At 45.6% G+C, this 18,513-nt stretch overlaps 1 protein-coding gene across 15 annotated transcripts in view; it reads right to left on the reverse strand.

Annotated features, from left to right (window-relative positions):
• The window catches only part of mark3a (MAP/microtubule affinity-regulating kinase 3a), a 43,134-nt gene that overhangs the window by 13,828 nt on the left and 10,793 nt on the right, over window positions 1-18,513 (reverse strand). For 8 of the 15 annotated variants that reach the window (XM_080012300.1, XM_080012302.1, XM_080012296.1 and 5 more), the window contains exons 4-10: window positions 12,420-12,468; window positions 11,125-11,190; window positions 9,704-9,774; window positions 9,354-9,410; window positions 7,061-7,297; window positions 5,577-5,717; window positions 3,209-3,308 (exon numbers count right to left, since the gene is read on the reverse strand). In XM_080012300.1, coding sequence (XP_079868426.1) covers window positions 3,209-3,308; window positions 5,577-5,717; window positions 7,061-7,297; window positions 9,354-9,410; window positions 9,704-9,774; window positions 11,125-11,190; window positions 12,420-12,468 — 721 coding nt within the window. The remainder of the gene's footprint in view (window positions 1-3,208; window positions 3,309-5,576; window positions 5,718-7,060; window positions 7,298-9,353; window positions 9,411-9,703; window positions 9,775-11,124; window positions 11,191-12,419; window positions 12,469-18,513) is intronic. The other 7 variants (XM_080012303.1, XM_080012290.1, XM_080012298.1 and 4 more) reach the window with 1 other exon arrangement.

Here is an 18,513-nt window from a genome sequence, read left to right on the forward strand (position 1 = left end):
CACACACACACACACACACACACACACACACACACACACACACACACACACACACACACACACACACACACACACACACACACACACACTTCTGATTTCCAGGTAATTATCTCTGAAAATGTAATAAACTGTAAATCTAATTTAGAGCTTTTTCCATCCAAACAATTCAAGTTCAGCGAAAAAAAACTTCTGAGGAGGAAATGTGACTTGAACCACAAACACTTAGAAGTGATTGTGACGCTCGTGAAGGGTCTAAAAATACAACCGTGAGAAGCAGACAAACAGCAGCTTTGTCATGTAAATGCAGCAGGAGGGTCAGACCCCCCTGGGAGCAGCGTTCAGTCAGTGAACAACTTTATAGACCGTCTCTTATTCCAGAACCTTCCTGAAAACAACTTCTCATGAGGTCCAGGACGAGCGGGGAACTGAGCCGGAGCAGCATCGCCACGACATTCTGGTTCACCTCATTTCCTCCAAATCTGGGCTCTAGAGGGGCGACCTTGTGGAGGACATTTGGCACAAGGAGCCGAAGTGGAGCACGACAGCAGGAAGTGAAGCGCTGATGGTGCAGTCGAATGGAAAGGACCTTGACATGTACACGCCCACACACCGCCCATCCAGCAGGACTACTTTACCCTGATTGTACAAAACAACAACATGCAGGGATCTGACATGTTGGATTTAGAAGTTAGACGGGGGGGGGGGGGGGGGGGGGGATGTTAAAACACACATGTTTTGTAATTATGTATTGTAATAATTTTGTTTCTTCCACCCTGGTGTACACACACAATCCATTCTATACATTACAACAGCGATCAGCCACAACAATAAAGCAGAGCGCACGCACGGCACAGCGCTCCCTGGAGAACAAAAACTCCACGCCAGTACTCTGAGTTAGGTTTATATTTTGCCTCAAATGCCAAGTAATTGCAAGCAGCTCGCCTGCTGCTTTCTTTGTCAACCAAAACCAGTTGCGGAGACTCTGCACCTGTCATCTTTAATGAGCCAACACCATGAAAAACCGGAGCAAATGAGACAAGTGAAGAGAAGGAGACAGCACTGGGAGGCGGGGCTATGTGGGATTGTAGCTGTGTGTGTGTGTGTGTGTGTGTGTGTGTGTGTGTCTGTCAACTCACTGTCGGAGAGAGAGGGAGAGAGAAAACGCAGCTGGTGCCGGTATATCAATAGTGCAGAAAATAAGTATTGAAGCAGTTTAAAACATTCAGAATCAGTATGTATCGATCGTCTGCAGACTTTTTGTTTATTGCTCTCGTGAGAGTAGGCCTAGGCCGATTATCTCAAAATGCGCAGATATCACCCGATAAATCGGTTGACCACTAGTATTAATATAGTGTTATGTGTGGCGTTGAGTTTATGTTTGGCAGGAAAGTAATTATATCAAAGTGGTAAACGGGGACTGGAGCACCAATTAAACAAAACAAGGTGAGTCAGAAAAATTCAGGTGATTCCAACCCCACTTCGATCAATCAGTCATCAGCAAACAGCTGCAGAGGACACAAGGATGGTAAAATGGTAAATGGGGTATATTGATATAGCGCCTTCCTAGTCATACCATTCAAATGGCGTCACAATGCCTGTCTCACATTCACCCACTCGCACATCGACGGCAGCGGCAGCCGTGCAGGGTGCACACCTGCTCGTCCAGGGCAGCGAGGGGGTCAGCGTCTTGCTCAAGGACACTAATATGTGCTGCCAGGAGGGGCCAGGGATGGAACCCGGAACCCTCCGATTACTGGACGACCCGCTCTACCTCCCGAGCCACTATCGCCCTGCGCACGCACGCGTGTGTGGCCCCTGGCGTGTAACGGCTCTAGCCCCCAGAACGAGACTCACGTTGAGAGGCGCATGCAGGCTCACTTCAAACATCCATCCAAGTGTGTGTGTGTGTGTGTGTGTGTGTGTGTGTGTGTGTGTGTGTGTGTGTGTGTGTGTGTGTGTGTCCTTCAACAGATCCTCAGTTAATGTTAAAAGAGTCGCAGCAGAGCTTGGACCTTAATAATAATAATAAAGAATCAGGAAACGGAGACGTTCTGACGTTTCCACACGAGAGTCGGACGTCTGTTTTGGAGTCTTTTCCCTCCGGCACGCGTCCTCTGATGTAACATCTCTGGAGCTATTCAGGGAGGAGACGAGACGCCTCCAGAGAAGCCCCAGTGGACGCTGGAGACGCAGCAGGAGTGGATTATTTATGTCGCCTTTTAGTTTAAGGAGCTGAAGATGCTATCGAGCCACGCGGCAAAATGAAACCCAGAGTGCCCGTCGCCATGGGCACGTCGGCAGAACGGGTTTCGAGGTTTCAAGGAATCGAACCGGCAACGTTTTGACCAAGCGGCTGGGCTGGAATTTGATAGGATAGGCGCAGGAAAAATGTGACCGTCGCGCTACATCCAATTTTAAAGCGCCCTGCGGATAAAAGCTTTTTAAAACATTCACATTCCTCAAATCCTCTCCTCCCATCGTGGTACTTGGAGGCCGTCGTCTCATTCATTTGGGGAAATAAATCGTGACTGATCTGCAGAGCGGCCGGTGGATAAACAGTTTTCAAATTCGCCATCTCCTGCGTCAGCCTCCAAGTAAAACGAGGAAACGAGGCGCCGCTTCCACTTGAGGGGAAGGGAGAGAGAGAGAGGGATGGAGAGAGAGAGGGATGGAGAGAGGGAGGGATGGAGAGAGAGGGGGCTCCTTGGAACGTGTACCGCCTGTATAATTAGAGAGAGAAGCTCCAACATGTGCTGCTGTTATGTAACCGACCCCCATCCATCCCTCAGACCCCCCCCCCCCAACATGTTTCTCTCTCCCACTCACCATCCTTCTCCGCCCTCCATTCTCCATCCACTTCTCCCCGTCCTCCATTCGCCCTCCTCCTTCCGTCCCTCTTCCTCAGCCTCTGACGTTTTCTTCCTCTCTCCATTAGTCCCTCCCCCTCCACCCTCCCCCCGTGTGTTGTTTCGTTCACTTATTCATAGACACGTTCCATCCTTTCTCTAAACCCTCTTCAGAGCCGACACATAATGAGAGTACAAACTATTCTCAGTTTGATGCTTTCTATAACACAGACAAAGAACATGTACATCTTCACAGACGCCCATTAAATCATATCCACGGGGCCATCATGTGCATAAAGACAGGGAAACACTACCAACAACACCCCCCACCCCAGCTACCCCAACGAGTTCAGGGAACAGACCTATTCTCTTCTGGTCCGTGATGTCCAGCTCGGGTTCGATGAAGGGCTTCAGCTCCTCTTCCTCGAAGCCGGCGTTTATCCAGCGATCCTTCATAATTTGCTGCGGAGGGGGAAAAAAAAAATAAGGACAAAATACCGGAACAAGTCAACAACCAAACCGCTTTAACTTGACAATTAAAAAGCAGGGTCGTAAACGAGGCATGTGGGAGTAAAGAGAGGTCAACAGAACGGGATTAAAAATACACTAAAAACCGCATCATGATGAATGCTGGGGTTGGTGTCGGGCAGGATCTCACCATTCGGTTTTGATACAAAAGTCATTTAATATTTATTAAATCTGATATTGACGAGACAGCTCACGATACAATTCCATACATACATACATACATACATATATAGACACACACACACACACACACACACACACACACACACACACACACACACACACACACACACACACACACACACACACACACACACACACACACACACACACACACACACACACACACACACACACACACACACACCTCGACATTTAATACGTCATCATCTGACGTGCATTACAAAAAAATATCTGGCAGGACAAATTCAGTTCAATCTAGACATTAAGAACAAAATTTCAATTTGTGTGTGACTGGGGTGGTATTTCTTGCAAAATGGTTTCATAACTTTCAAACAAATTATCAATATGGCAATTTTCTAATTGATTCAGAAATGTAAATCTTAGCAGAATATTATAATTCAATTGTTTTTATCCAGCCCTTATAATTTGTCCTCTGTAGTAAATGGCATATTTCATATTCTGCCACAAAAGGTGTGGGAAAGACGCCAATTTCTACAAACTTGAAAATAAAGATAAATCTGTTCTTCAGCCCATCAGTGCTGCTGGACAACAAAACAAAATGATACAAGTTATGTATGTCAAGGACAGAAACGTTTTTTCTGTTTAGATTTACAATCTAAATGTCGTCTTTACTGTTACATTAACCTTCAAATGAATGCAACTCGCCCCCATTCCGTTATTTAATCCACGTGAAAGACCTCAATCTTTTTGTTTTGATGTTCTTCACTGTGCCACTATTTTAATTAATTAATGCTGCAAATCAATTTCTCCCTGTGCTTGCTAATCAAGACCGGGCAGCGCATTGATACTCAGCCTGTGATGTAACTGGAGCGGACACATTTCACAGACACATTCGGCCTGCCTGGCATCACAGCTTCAAATCACATTACATCCAACTCAGATGCCTTTGACGTTTGCGACTTTTATAAATAGGATTAAAAAATAAATAAATAAATTTAAAAAAAAAGGAGCGATAACCCCAATCAGGGGTCCTGATGTCGTCTTTTGATTTCGCAGGCTCAGACGTTCATCTTCCTAATCGGGTTGAGCACCCGTGTTCGTCATCACAGGACGACGCTCAAAGCCTCTTCCCTGACCATGGAACATCTGTGACAACATCAGGCGTGCGTCCAAACATTACACCCCGTTACGGGCTGGCTTGGATGTCTAAAACAAAAATATGTATATTTTACTGCAACTTCACACTCGTCCATCGTCATAGAACAGGGCAAACATCGGCATAATATCAATATTGTGATCTGATAGGAGATATAATCTGGGATTTTTTGTACATTTTGATATATATATATACACACTTCATATCAAATGTTTTTGAGGCTGCATTATGGTAAAGTAATGGTTTTCTGCATTTCTGTTCGAGCTGTTTCATATCCACAAACGATTGCTGCGCGAATATAGATTTTGTTTTTGGAAATATCTTAAAGCACCAAAAGCCATCCCCCAAAATATTGTTTAATTATTGATAGCGATATGGGGAAAAAACAATGTAGTATCAGCCCTACACTATAGTACAGGGGTCTCAAACCACAGAGCCGGCAGCCGTGTGCGGTTTAAAAAGACCAAACAAAAACCCCCTCGTCCGGTCCCCCGGGATACCTTGAGTCCCGTGCTGCAGTACATTCCAAGGGGAAATGAAATGTCTCAATGAAACATGCACGGAAACATGATCATCTCAGACGCTTGAATTCTTACAAACGACAAGGGCGGCAGTTTGTTTGTGAAGTGAGGAAGTGCCTAAAAGGCCTCTCCCAGCGTCTCGCTGCTCGACACGGAGGACGACTTCGGCACAAACCACGAGCCGTCGTGCATTATTCACGAGGAGGAGGAGAGCGGAGGGCCGGGTGCTCGGAGAAAGGAGGTCGGGGATGGCGAGGAGGGAGGGGGGGGCAGGGGGGGCGGAGTGCAGGGTTACTGGAGAGACGGTGGAGGGTGGATGACGCTCCAGCGGGCGGTGGAGGTGGAGGTCAGGGTAAATAATTTAAAAAAAGGTATATTTACGTTTTCTCTATCCTCCCTCACCTCGAGTGTGCCCCGCTTGGCCGGATTGAGGACCAGGAAGCGCTTGAGCAGGTTCTCGCAGTCGGTGGACATGTAGAAGGGGATGCGGTACTTCCCCCGCAGAACCCGCTCCCTCAGCTCCTGCAGGGCGGGGTAGAAGCCACAGGGGGCGTTAGAGAGCAGGGGGGGCACGGCCACATTTTGAACCGATTGGAAATTCCCCCATTTTCTTTTTTCCTTTTCCTTAAGAATATAACATTTTTATATATTTACTCTTACTTTACAAACATTTCATTTTGGCCACAGAATGTTTAGTTCGTTTGTAGAATTAAAATACAAGCATGTAAGAAAAACACATACACACAGACCGACTGCAACATAACATTGCTTGTGTAAAATGTCAACACTGAGCAGTAACCAGCGAAATGATGAAATTTTGTTGCTTTTGCTCTTCCAAGGGACGCTGTTTGAATTCTATGGCTGCGATGGGCTTGTAGGTGACGTCCCTCATTCTCACATGCAGCGACGGTCGCGCCTCGTGTCGCTCGTGGGCAGTTTGACACGGCAACAACAGCTGGAATGTCAAATGTTTCTCACAGGATGACCAGGGTGACGTACCGCACATGCAAACATTGCACACTATTGTGGTGAGCGTATACCACACTGCATTGTGAGGACAGGACGCTGGTGAAAGTTCATCTGCAGTGTTGTTGTGACAATGAGATGAAAGGAAGTGGAGTGGCTCCATGACGATCATTCATTTTACCCACATACTAAAATACGCAGATGGAATACTAAGAACATGTGGTATGTAAATGACATCTTCAGCCCATAGGTAACTATTAGGGGTGAGACGATTCCAGTTGACTCTCAAATTTAAAGGCCACAATTCGATTTTCAATTTAAACTTTTTCCCCGGCACTGATGATTTGTAAGTTAAAACACTTGCTTCTCAATAAGTATTATATGAATGAAAATCCCGAAAAAAAACCCACCCAAATTCTCACGGCCCGGTGGCAAATGCCCCGGCTCTAAAAAACAAATAACTTTTTGTGTAAAGCAATTGATTTTTCTCTTCAAGATTTCTTACAGCTATTCTTATAATATATATATTCTTAAATTACAGGTGATCAATATTTTGAAGAGCATGCACTGTTTATTTAGTGCATCAATCCTTTGAGATCCTGGTTCTTTGGGATCGTTGCCACACAAGTTTAATAACAATTAATACATTTTATGTTTGTGTTCTGCCACCATCACAGTCTGAGCTCATAACTGTAATAAACAAACCATGATAACATCTATCACAGAGGAGAAAATGACTGGTGTTTAACATCGCAACATAGAAATTCAGGTACATAATTACTGCCTTACAATTCCCCTCGGAAACACGACTGTGTCATCAAGAGACTTTACAAAACTATGGCGGTCAACTCAAACGATGGTGATGTCATGACTGTGACGGGTCCAGCTCTCGCACGCACCTTCAGGTTCTGGCCGTCGAAGGGCAGCGACCCGCTGACCAGCGTGTACAGGATGACCCCCAGGCTCCAGACGTCCACCTCGGGCCCGTCGTACTTCTTGCCCTGGAAAAGCTCGGGCGCAGCGTAGGGTGGCGAGCCGCAGAACGTGTCCAGCTTGTTCCCCAGCGTGAACTCGTTGCTGAAGCCAAAGTCGGCGATCTTGATGTTCATGTCGGCGTCCAGCAGCAGGTTCTCAGCCTGAGGCACAAAAAGAAAAATAAATGTAATATTGTAAATAGTGCCATACAAAGCAAAGCAAAATTACTGAAGTTATATCCCTATTTATATACATACGTATATAAATAGGGATGTAAACTATGTATACTTGCAATTTGCTTCTATTTAAATCAGAATGTGAATTGTTGATCAAGGTTTTATAGTTCATTTATTGGTTCATTTTATATTGTCAAATCTTTCTAATTTAAAAGCTGCAGAGTTTATTATTTACAGAATGGACTTGAGAGAAATGGAATATAATATGTATGGAAATAAGTATTTTTTAATTAGTGCATAATCCCATAAGTATAAGTAACAATTATTGTGTTGAAGTTACTTTAGTATGAGCAGCTTATATCAACATAGGGAGTGGGTAGGCGTCAGAGGCTGCCATGTTGCACCGCCATGTTTGTTCTACAGTAACCCAGAAGGGACAAACCAAACACTGGCTCTAGAGAGGGCCTTTGATGAGTTTAACGGCCACCGTCTCTTCCACGGAGGCTGCCATGTTGTGGGGTATTCAGTTGGTTGCTATCTGCAACCTCACTGCGAGATGCCACTAAAACCTTCAATTCTTTACTACATTTGTTTTGATGTGCGCTGCAGTAACACTGTAGCTTCCCTGCGCTGATGGAATTAAAGAGTCCATCATCAATCTAAGATACTGACTGAAACTTTCTCCCAGTATCAGAGGTTTACAGTACATGAAAAGGAGCCTCGGGGTCGGAAATGACGACATACACTAGCAGGGATGGTGTTTTTATTTGGATTGGAGACTTTTTTTGGAGACTTCTCTCAGACACCGAAACAATAATTTTCTAAAATACCATCCAGGTGTTGTGAGGTCGTTTTCAACATTAAATGTGTCGCCATTAGCTTAGAGCATATTTTAATAAGTTACATTTTTGTTGTAAAAAAACAAATAAAATATAATTCAAGAGGTTTATTCGTATGGCATCTTGATTCCATGTTCTCAAAATGCAGATGGAACAGACTGACTGACACGACTCCTACTTCTAAGACGTTCGCTCCAACATCAATAATGATTTTCAACAAAAGTGTGAAACAAAAAAAAAAAAAAAAAAAGTTTAAAAACAATGTGTGCCGTCTTCATCAGTGGAATGTTCTGTGTGTAAAACAAGGCCCAGAGGCACAAAGTGGCCTACAAGAGTGAGTTAGTGTACTGGTTAATCTTTAACTGCCTTTCCAACCGCCCCACACACACACACTGAATTATTAGTCAGAGCCACTCCGGACCTGCAGCTGCTGGAACAGATATTCGGGCCGTGCACGTGGACTAAAAATATAGGATCATCAATATTTAGATGGATGGAAGCGCAGCGCCGGATTAATGGCAAAGCCTCCAGTTCCAGGGAGAGGAGGTGGAGAACATGTGAGGAGCTGCATCTGAGCCACACACACACACACACACACACACACACACACACACACACACACACACACACACACACACACACACACACACACACACACACACACACACACACACACACACACACACACACACACACACACACACCAGCTGAACGTATGACGCAGGAAGACAGTGAAGCACGTTTCACCGCTGCATTACGCTCCACCAGGAAGTTGGGTCTTAATATTTAATATTAATATTCACGCACACAACGCGAGCAATAACGAAGCAAATGAAACTATATAATACAAGCAGCTGCTTCATCGTACCGTGGAGGTTCTGTAAGCGTGTGTTTACAGTAAATGCTTCATGAGATGCAGATCAGCATTAACCCTCTCCAGTCATCAAGGTGACGGCTGGTCAAGTGAAGGTTTAACCCACAACGTACACATATAACCTCAAAGTAAATTATTGCATAACGAGTCTGCATAATCCAAAAATAAGAATAGAGATTGTGTTATAGCTATTGATTGGTTCTTTAAAATTTGACTTCTTAAAACAAATGCAGTGAAAACATGCTGCATTCATACTTGATAGGACTCCTGCGACGTTACGGTGCATTGCTGCATGCGGTTACGTTGGGCTGAGGTGCTGCAGACTAACCTTGAGGTCTCTGTGAACGATGTGCTTCTGGTGGCAGTACTGAACGGCCGACACAATCTGCAGCAGAAAGAAGCACAGGTCAGCTCCGGCCGCCAGAGAGAGCGGCTGTTCAGACTGCGGAGGAAGACTCCTTTGCAGGGAACACCTCAGACAAGAAACCGTGTCAGGACACAGAGACGGCGTTAAAAGCGTCTCAATGTGGCGGCAGATCAGTAGTAGAAGTCATGATGGGACCGCGGCGGCGGCGTCCCTCCCCGACCCCCAGGACAGGTGGGACAGTCAAAGCCGGGGGCGGGGTGGGGGTTTCCAGAACACTGCGGTGTGTGTGTGTGTGGGGGGCGGGGATGTACCTGTCTAAATTTAGCCCTGGCCTCTTTTTCTTTCATTCTTCCATGTGCAACAAGGTAGTCGAAGACCTCGCCTGGAGGGTGGAAGGGAGGGGGGAGAGGAAGAGAGATATAAGAGGTCAAAGAAAAGACAGATAGGAGGTAGAAAAAAAAGTGACGATAAGTGGTAAATTATAAACAAGCAAAGTACAATAACAAAACAAAAAACCTTCAGGGTGTAACATCCATAACTCATTTCTAAGACAGTTGCTGAGCTCCATGCGTCTCTCTCCTCTAGCTTCAGCCCAAATATGACTGTTTCTCTCTCGTGGGCTCATTGGAAGCAGAAAGGCTGACAAGTATGTGTACGAATAAGTATCGTAAAAAAAATCTGCAACGACCAAACACCCTCCCCCCCCTGGTTTCCGTCTGATCTTTGGGCTGGTTCAGCCCGCGAGGCTCCAACCTGCAGGGGCGGATGGACGCTGCCTATTTCTATATTTTCCAGGCGGTTGAGCCTTGCGGTCTGACTCACGCTACAGAACCGAGAGCAGTGTGCGCGGCCTCGCAGCCGACACCCCGAGGTGCTCCACGCTGAGGCAGGTACGAAGCACCTCCCGCAGAGCATCGCTGGGTGCCGACCCGCTTTGAAACCCTCCAGGGACGAGGAAATAGAGGGTTGCAACCGCCCCGCCGACCACACCGAGAGTGCTTTCTGCAGCTTCAAAGATACTCCTCGGTGGTTTAGTGCCTTTAAAAACTCAAAGATTTATTGTGCATTTTTGCGCAATTTCATGTTTTTCTTTTTGACATTCCATCTTGGGATGTGACTGTATAAAAATTTCGCAGTACGGCATCTACCAAAATATTGCGGTTGAATGTATTCATTTTCCCCCCTTCGTTTCCTGTATATAAAACACATGGTCAAGCCTCTCACCTGAGGCACAGGAAGGTGTTTGTCGGTGACTCTCAGATTCACAGGAGAGGCCAAATAAGCGACATACATATCAAACTCGGACTTATTTGCCAATTGAAGATTTTACTTAAATTTGCCGCACGGTAGCAGATGGTCAAGTGCTATAATAATCCGCCCAATGAGTCAGTTCCCCCAGCAGAACGTTCCGCCATGTTTGTTTACACTCACTCCCAGGCTCATGCAAAGCACCGTGTCGTAAAACGTTGAGGTGAAGCCGTTGGCGGGAGGGGGCGCTCGGGGAAACCGCTCATTGGATGGATCACAACAGCATTTGGCCATCTGCTACCGCGCGGCCGCAACATAAGGTGAGGTGAATTACTCATTAGGCTCACGGTTCAGAACCGTGGTTGCATGATATAATGGTATACCTTAAGAGGGTAACTTACATCCGGAAAATGTCAGACAAAAATACAGACGTCATCAGCATAAAGTCAGAGTGTGGGCAGGTTAAAGGCAGTGCTTCTCTCACCTCCACTGGCGTACTCCATCACCAGGTAGAGAGTTCGCTCCGTCTCAATCACTTCAAACAGCTTGACTGGAGGAGAGGGAAGGAGTGAATAGAGCCATGTAATTCAATGATATCTAAATGCAGCACTCCAACGTGGACGCTGAGGTACAGAAGGAGAGATAGGTACTGCAGTACAGACAGCGAGGTACTGTAAGGGTACTGAATCTTAAAAGGAGGTATAGAAACTGAAATGATGATGGAACCTCAATCATCAAAGTAGGTTTTGACCAATAAATACTTGTTAGAATACTAAAATGACAATGGCTTGACATACTTTGTGCACGTGTGTATATCGGTGTGTATATCTGTGTTTCAGCACACTGAGTGAAGCGCTTTACACACTGACGAAATGAGTCAACGTATGAACTTGAGGAAAAATGCTGTAGTTTGTTAACCTCGTGGTTTGTAACGTTTCCACAACTTAAAATTGAGAAATTAATGAGCAAGTTCACTAAAGTTAATCTTCAGAACAAAAAATTAAATACTGCCTGAGCATATTCATGCAGTTTTTTCGAGCTGATCCACGGGTCAAATTCAAGTGAAAGCGCTGCTGAGACGTCTCCGCAGCAAGAAACAAGCGAGGTAACGAGCGCTGCCAACTAGCGTGCTGGTAATTATCACTTTACTGCCGCGGAAATCGTGGCACGCGGAGAAAATAAATTAAAAGTAATTAGTGGGGAACCACGTCCGCAACAACAAATGCAGCAGTGTAGACAGATTGTGCACGTGTGTGTGTGTGTGTGTGTGTGTGTTGATCATGAGGGTCAATTGTGTGGTTTGTGAATTCTGCCTCTACATGAACTAGGACTAATGTAATGAGTCATGTAACGGCACAGATGAACAAAATGTCAACGATTCAGTCCTGTGTTCCACAATGGAAGATGAAAGCGCTGGTTCAAGTCACACACACCGGGTAAAGACACTCTTTGTGACTCAGTCGCAGAGGCCTCAAGCCCCCCCCCCCGCTGGCTCGCTGTTCATTCAACGTTTATTTACGTTTAATGTGTCGCATGTGCAAACTGCACCAAGCTTGACACTGAGCATCACAAAGGGGGAGATTCCTTCCTTTATAGTAAGATGTCAAGAGTGTGTGTGATCACTTTCGGCGTACACTTGTATAAGAACAAATAAAATCTTGCTTTGTATTCTGTCACGTTTAAAAAAACAAAACAAAAAAAAAAAACTTATATTTTTAATAAAATGGAGATTGCTTATTGTGAAAGGTGTGTGTGTGTGTGTGTGTGTGTGTGTCTTACCTATATTGGGATGATTCAAGATCTTCATTATTCTAACTTCTCTGAAAAGCTGCAAACAAAAACAACTGCGTTAATAAATCACTCGCTGAGTTTTACGTCAAACACCTTACGAGTGCAAAGATGCCACGCTTATGGTTTGGATTTTGTTTTTATTTTAGAAGAAAAATAAAATAAAAACATGGACGCAATCGCACCATGGTTTTATTACGGGAGAACACCATTTTCCGGCCTCAGCCTCCTTTTGATATCCCGACACCATTCCGATGTGGGGAGGACAAAAGAGGTGCGCGGGAATATACTCCCCGTCTTTCTCGCAGATACTTCTGAATTTGGGAATCACTGGTTGTTCCCCTCTAAAAACACTGGAGCCGGTGGTGCTTTGCTGGCACAAATCCAGGGCGTCGTCAAGGAAACGGGATCATTTTGTCATGGCCGCCTTGTTCACCTCAGGCGGCGGAGTGGCAGAATAACAGGAACCCCTCCGCAGTGGAACAACAGCGGCTCTGTTTCAACCTGTTCCACTGGTTTGACCGAGTTAGTTTTGTTCCCCGTGCGCCACGTCCACTCCCCAGGGAGCTGCCCACAACACACCATCAGGGAGGCTTTAGGAAAGCAGCGCATTTCCTAGAATAGAGACTGCATTTCCCATGAGCACCGTCGCGTCAACGGTCACAAAGAGAGAGGAACTGATGATTCTTTGGAGGCGCTTGCTGTGGCTGTGCAGGAGAGAGTGAGACTGGTTTGTAGCGGGGTGTCGGCAGGTCTTGAAAATGACTGATTTCTGGACAAATCATCTCTGTCCGATTCAATTAGGCACTGCAGGTCAGCATTGCAGGCAAGTATAAAATAGGCGAACTCATGTAAAACAAGTAAGTGCTTTGACCAAAAAGACGCGTTCGGAAGGAGATCAGAACAAAGTGACGCAGTGATCTGGGTTATTGCGGTGTACAGATGAACTTTGTCTTTCGTCTTTCTCTCGTTCACAGACCCATTGGTTCAAATGCTGCTGCGTCACGGCAGGGGACGGACTTCAACCTCCTCCTTTTCCCGGGTCAACAAGCTTGTCCCCCCCCCCCCCACGGAGCCGCAACATTCGGAGCATGTTTTATGTATCTCCATACCATTTCTTCAAACTTAAACCGGTAAACAAGGCTGAATCTGATGCTCTTTTCCCCCTCTAGCGCTGCGTACTGCGGCTCCTGTGCCTTTTAAATCCATTGTTTGTTAGTTTCTACTTGTATGATACGAACATTTTAAACCGCGATCCAAACCTTGGATCAGAACAATGGACGTGCATCCTGGCTGGTCCCGGGTCTCAGGAGAAAAAAAAAAAAAAAAAAAAAAAAAAAATTATAATAATAAAAATAATAATAATAATAATGCATGTTTATTTGACAGATTTATTTTGAGGAGCACAGCACCCACACTGCGGTTGAGTCAAAGAAAAGCCCTGGTCATGATTTGTGGAAATATGGGTACTGTCAATATATGACAGAGAGTTTGATTTCACTATTTATTTTTTTTCATCTTTATCCAATGCCAAGCCACTCCCGCCTCCTCTCACTGTTGAGTTTGTGCTTCTTTCATCGCCAAGTTCTTATCGGGTCCTTACCGAGCATCCTGCTGACGGTGTTCTGGGACATGTTCTCCGGTGGTTCTTACGTCTTCTTAAGTGTAGTCCCTCCACCGCTAGGGTCAGTGGCAGGTTCACCGTTTGAGAACATCAGAAATGTTGACTGACGCAGCCATAAGGTAACGCATCGATAAACCCCAGTAGTTGCAGCTTTCCCAGTCTCTTTGCCATGAATTGCTGTCAGGTTTTATGGTGAAATTTCCAAATATGGAAAACATATGAAACAATTAGAAATTGCCGATTTTCGCACTTGCTTCTGTTGGTTGTAAAGATGTGTCAACACAAAAGGACAGTTTTGCGTAGGATGAATTCTGACTTCAGAAAATGAAACCTTCTGTCTCAGACCAGTCAGACTATTTCTGACTGAAATATCAGAGCAGCTTCTACCATCATCGTGGGGGGGGGGGGGGGGGGGTGCATAATGGGGATCTAAATAAATTTCCAACATGTGGAGTCACAACCCAGCTGGCGCGCTAACGCCCGGCGACTGCATCGCCGAGCGCCTCCACCTCCATCAGCCGCCGAGCCGAGCCGACAAGCAGATTTGTAACGGCTAAGAAGGCTTTTGAGTCCTGCGTCGGACAGGGAAAGAAAGGAGCTGAGTGCTATTCATTATTGATCCGCTGTTAACTGCATCTCTCTCCCTCTCTCCCACTGTCAAATAAAAATAGAAAAGCATTAATCATTCATGAAGCAGAGCAGCCGCCGTGCGTATACCACTCACTGTCAGGTAAAACACCCCACTCTGCACGGTGCTGCCGACGTCGGCCAAAAGTCACATTTGAGAGTTTCTTCTGAAAAAACACAAGTTCCAATATATTCAAATATCTATTCCGGTTTTTAAACGTGGACACGGGGCGTTACGCACCGTCCCACCGCGGAACAGTTTCTGATCAGAACATCGTCTCTCGAGAGCTGGCGCCCGGAAAGCGGATGAGTCGCATCATCAGCGGGGAAACCTGTCAGTCAGCTGAGATTCTTCAAGTTGAGCGGTGGAATTTTTTTTTTTGTCAGTCATTGTGTTACAATAAAAGGGTAAAAGACGATAGATGCTTACCAAATGCACAGGGACGACATTTCAAGGGGGGATTATAAATAAGGAGAATCATAAATATACTTTTACGTCGTCGTGCCCCATTCCTCCAGATAAAACAACTAAAAACAAGAGTGGGGACGGAGGAAGGGGGGACGACTCGTGGACTTGTTAAGGCATGGAGGGGGGCGTGATCGGGTCAGAGTCACCAAGCAGGTGTCCCCATCACGCAGCTTTTTGCTTCATGCCCCCATCACGCAGCTTTTTGCTCCATGCCCTCATCACGCAGCTTTTTGCTCCATGCCCCCATCACGCAGCTTTTTGCTTCATGCCCCCATCACGCAGCTTTTTGCTTCATGCCCCCATCACGCAGCTTTTTGCTTCATGCCCCCATCACGCAGCTTTTTGCTTCATGCCCCCATCACGCAGCTTTTTGCTCCATGCCCCCATCACGCAGCTTTTTGCTTCATGCCCCCATCACGCAGCTTTTTGCTTCATGCCCCCATCACGCAGCTTTTTGCTTCATGCCCCCATCACGCAGCTTTTTGCTTCATGCCCCCATCACGCAGCTTTTTGCTTCATGCCCCCATCACACAGCTTTTTGCTCCATGCCCCCATCGCGGCCACGCACTTCGCTGGTACCGTCCGAGAGGGAGAGTGGTGCGCAAAATGTGCCCCAATTGCTCGCGCTCCGTGCCCTCCCTCGTGCATACCAAGAGTCGGCCCTGCACCCCCCCCGCACCACATACGGCCCTACTTTTCTCCAAAAATAGCAAATAAAAACAATGTGTTTTTAAGCAGCGTTGATTCCGCTCTTAATGTTTTAGTTTTTCATCTTAAAAAAATAAAATAAATAAATAAAGTACCAGATGTATAAGAGCAGTATTACCGTTTAAATCTTAATACCCATCGCTACTCGTGCCCCATCCCAACAGTGTTTTTAGTTGTTTTATTTGGAGGAATGGGGCACAGCGATCAGGTGGCACAATGGGGCGTGTTCAAGTCCATGTCCATGTCCCCAGATGACTCACACGAATAAAGATAAATGTATACACACTGACGAGGGCTGAATGATTAATCAAACTCAAAACACACGTCACAATTTAACAGAACCCAATTTTCAAATCGCAACGCCTGCGATTTAAAGAAACGTTATGCCGGCTCTTCCTAAAGGCGAGATAGGCGGCCGCCTAGCGCGCCACCACAGGGGAGGCGCAGAGAGGGAGCGGTCGGGGCACATTTTGCGCACCCGTCTCAGCAGCGATGGGATGGCCGCAGTCGGCACACCGGAACAGCGTTTTTATTTGACCTTACCAATGGAAGGAAACCGTGCATAATGGAGACACTTTCTCTGTGAGCATAAAGCTGTCCCTCACACTCCGTGTATCTGGACGTATACGCGCAACAATTTTAGAAAAAAATACATTTCTGCTGAAACACTGCATATTTTTTGAATGTTCATTTTTACATTCGAAGAATTACCAGGCTTGAAGTTAAATCAATGGGTCAATATTCTGCTGTGATTGAAGGTTTTTCTTTTTGCAATTCAACAGCTAAAGATATGTTATTCAAATCAATTCATCTCATCATAACACGTAGTGGGTGTGGCCTACAGGAAAGCAGTTTATATGTTGTTGCATCCAATGTTGTGTTGCTCATACTAGAGAAGGATTTATTGCTTGTGTTTATTGAATAATACAGAAGATAAGGAACTTTAAAAAACTGCATACTAAATTGCAGTATTGGTCTAAAAAAATTTGAGACAGACAAAAAATAAAAAAATATTTTTTAGACAACTGCTCGACTTGATTCTCCGTTGACTGAAGGGTGTCAGACTGATAATTAGACTTATTGACTTTCAGGGGGCAGCCCTTACTAGAGGACATTCCAACTCTGTTGTTGGTCGGGCGGCTTGGGACCGCGTACCTCGGCTCAGACCCCTGCCAGACGTTAAACGGCCGCATGTCTTTACAGATAAAACGGGTCAATTCCTCTGTAATGGCCGTTTGGCGGGTAGCTGCTTATCCTCGCCATGAAAGCGGGCAGTCGTGGCCGTGTGTTGACAGAACTCCACCGGGTACTCCACCGGGTATGGCGGAGAGCTACAGATGGAGCAGCAGAGCGTACGGACAAAGCTCATTCACTTGCGTGCAGAAAGCGTATGTATCTTGACGTAGGAGCACACAATTAAAAACATTTAATCACACATTTCTGCTATGACACTGGATTCTCCCCCCTGAATGTTTGTGTAATTTTCGGATTCTATGGTTTTCTATACAATTCGAGTAGCATTTGAATATCCAACTATCGTTTGACAGCCCTACTCTGCACGGAGAACACACGAGCACGCACACAGTCAAACGAGAGGACGTTGAAGAGTGCAGCGGCTGATTATATGCAGAGTGTGTCTTTGATATCACACAGTGCTCGTCTTTAAAAAGATTATTTTTATCCTGCTCCTGCCTGATAGTCTGAGGTGATAGGGCTTTTATCTGCATAGAGACAAGGCTGAACGCGTGTTGTAATCCCAGACAAACCCATGATTTCGTTTGCACGTGACTCTGGCTGGGTACATCGATACCATGGAGCAGTGGTTCTCAACCTTTTCCACATCAAGGACCCTCAATTTAATAAGATTTTGTTTCTGGGATCTAATCTGACAATATTTTTTATTTTAGGATTTGAGATATGACAATATAGGGGGAGGGGGAGGATCTGCAGCCATCCTCGCAGAGTGGTCTTGTTGCTGAATGTTCGTCCACGCCGCACATATAAGCGGTGTGGTGTCGCACCGGGCGTCTGGACTGGACCGCCTGTTTAGAGAGCTTGAGATCTAAACAGTCGTTGAGGAATCAGTGGACGGACTGGCATTGAGCAACATTTATAGACCCCCAGTGATATATCAGTCAATTTGTGATTGTACCTTTAATCTCTGCAGTGTCAGTGAGCACAAATAAACAAATATAAGGTTTTTATAGTGTGAGAAGATGTCTTAGTTAAAAGGGACTAGATAGAGAGTGTTCATTTTAGCTATTCGTGGAATAAAAATAAATGAAAACCAGTACGAAGAATTGTTACAAGTACAGTTTAGTAATGGCAGTCAGGTTCCTGGGACCAGTATTGCACCTTGGCACGTGTTGTGGCTAGCCCACAGAGCCCAGTCACAGCTGATGCCTCTGATCCCAACATCAGGCGGCAGCGGCGAGGTTCCAGGCGGTCCCCGGCAATATAAATTGTTAAATGTAACCATTGCTTCATTTCCAAGACATTAGCACCGTTAGAGAATAGGCAATAATGACTCTTTGGCTCTTATTTCACTCATATAGACACAGAAAAAATGACAAAGGTGGAGAATCACTGCACTACAGCACCGAGCGTGCACACTGGTTTCGTCTCCTGTCTGGTGGATGACGCATTCTCCCTTTGCA

Source organism: Zeus faber, assembly GCF_960531495.2.
Source record: "Zeus faber genome assembly, chromosome: 13".
Classification (NCBI taxonomy): Eukaryota; Metazoa; Chordata; class Actinopteri; order Zeiformes; family Zeidae; genus Zeus; species Zeus faber.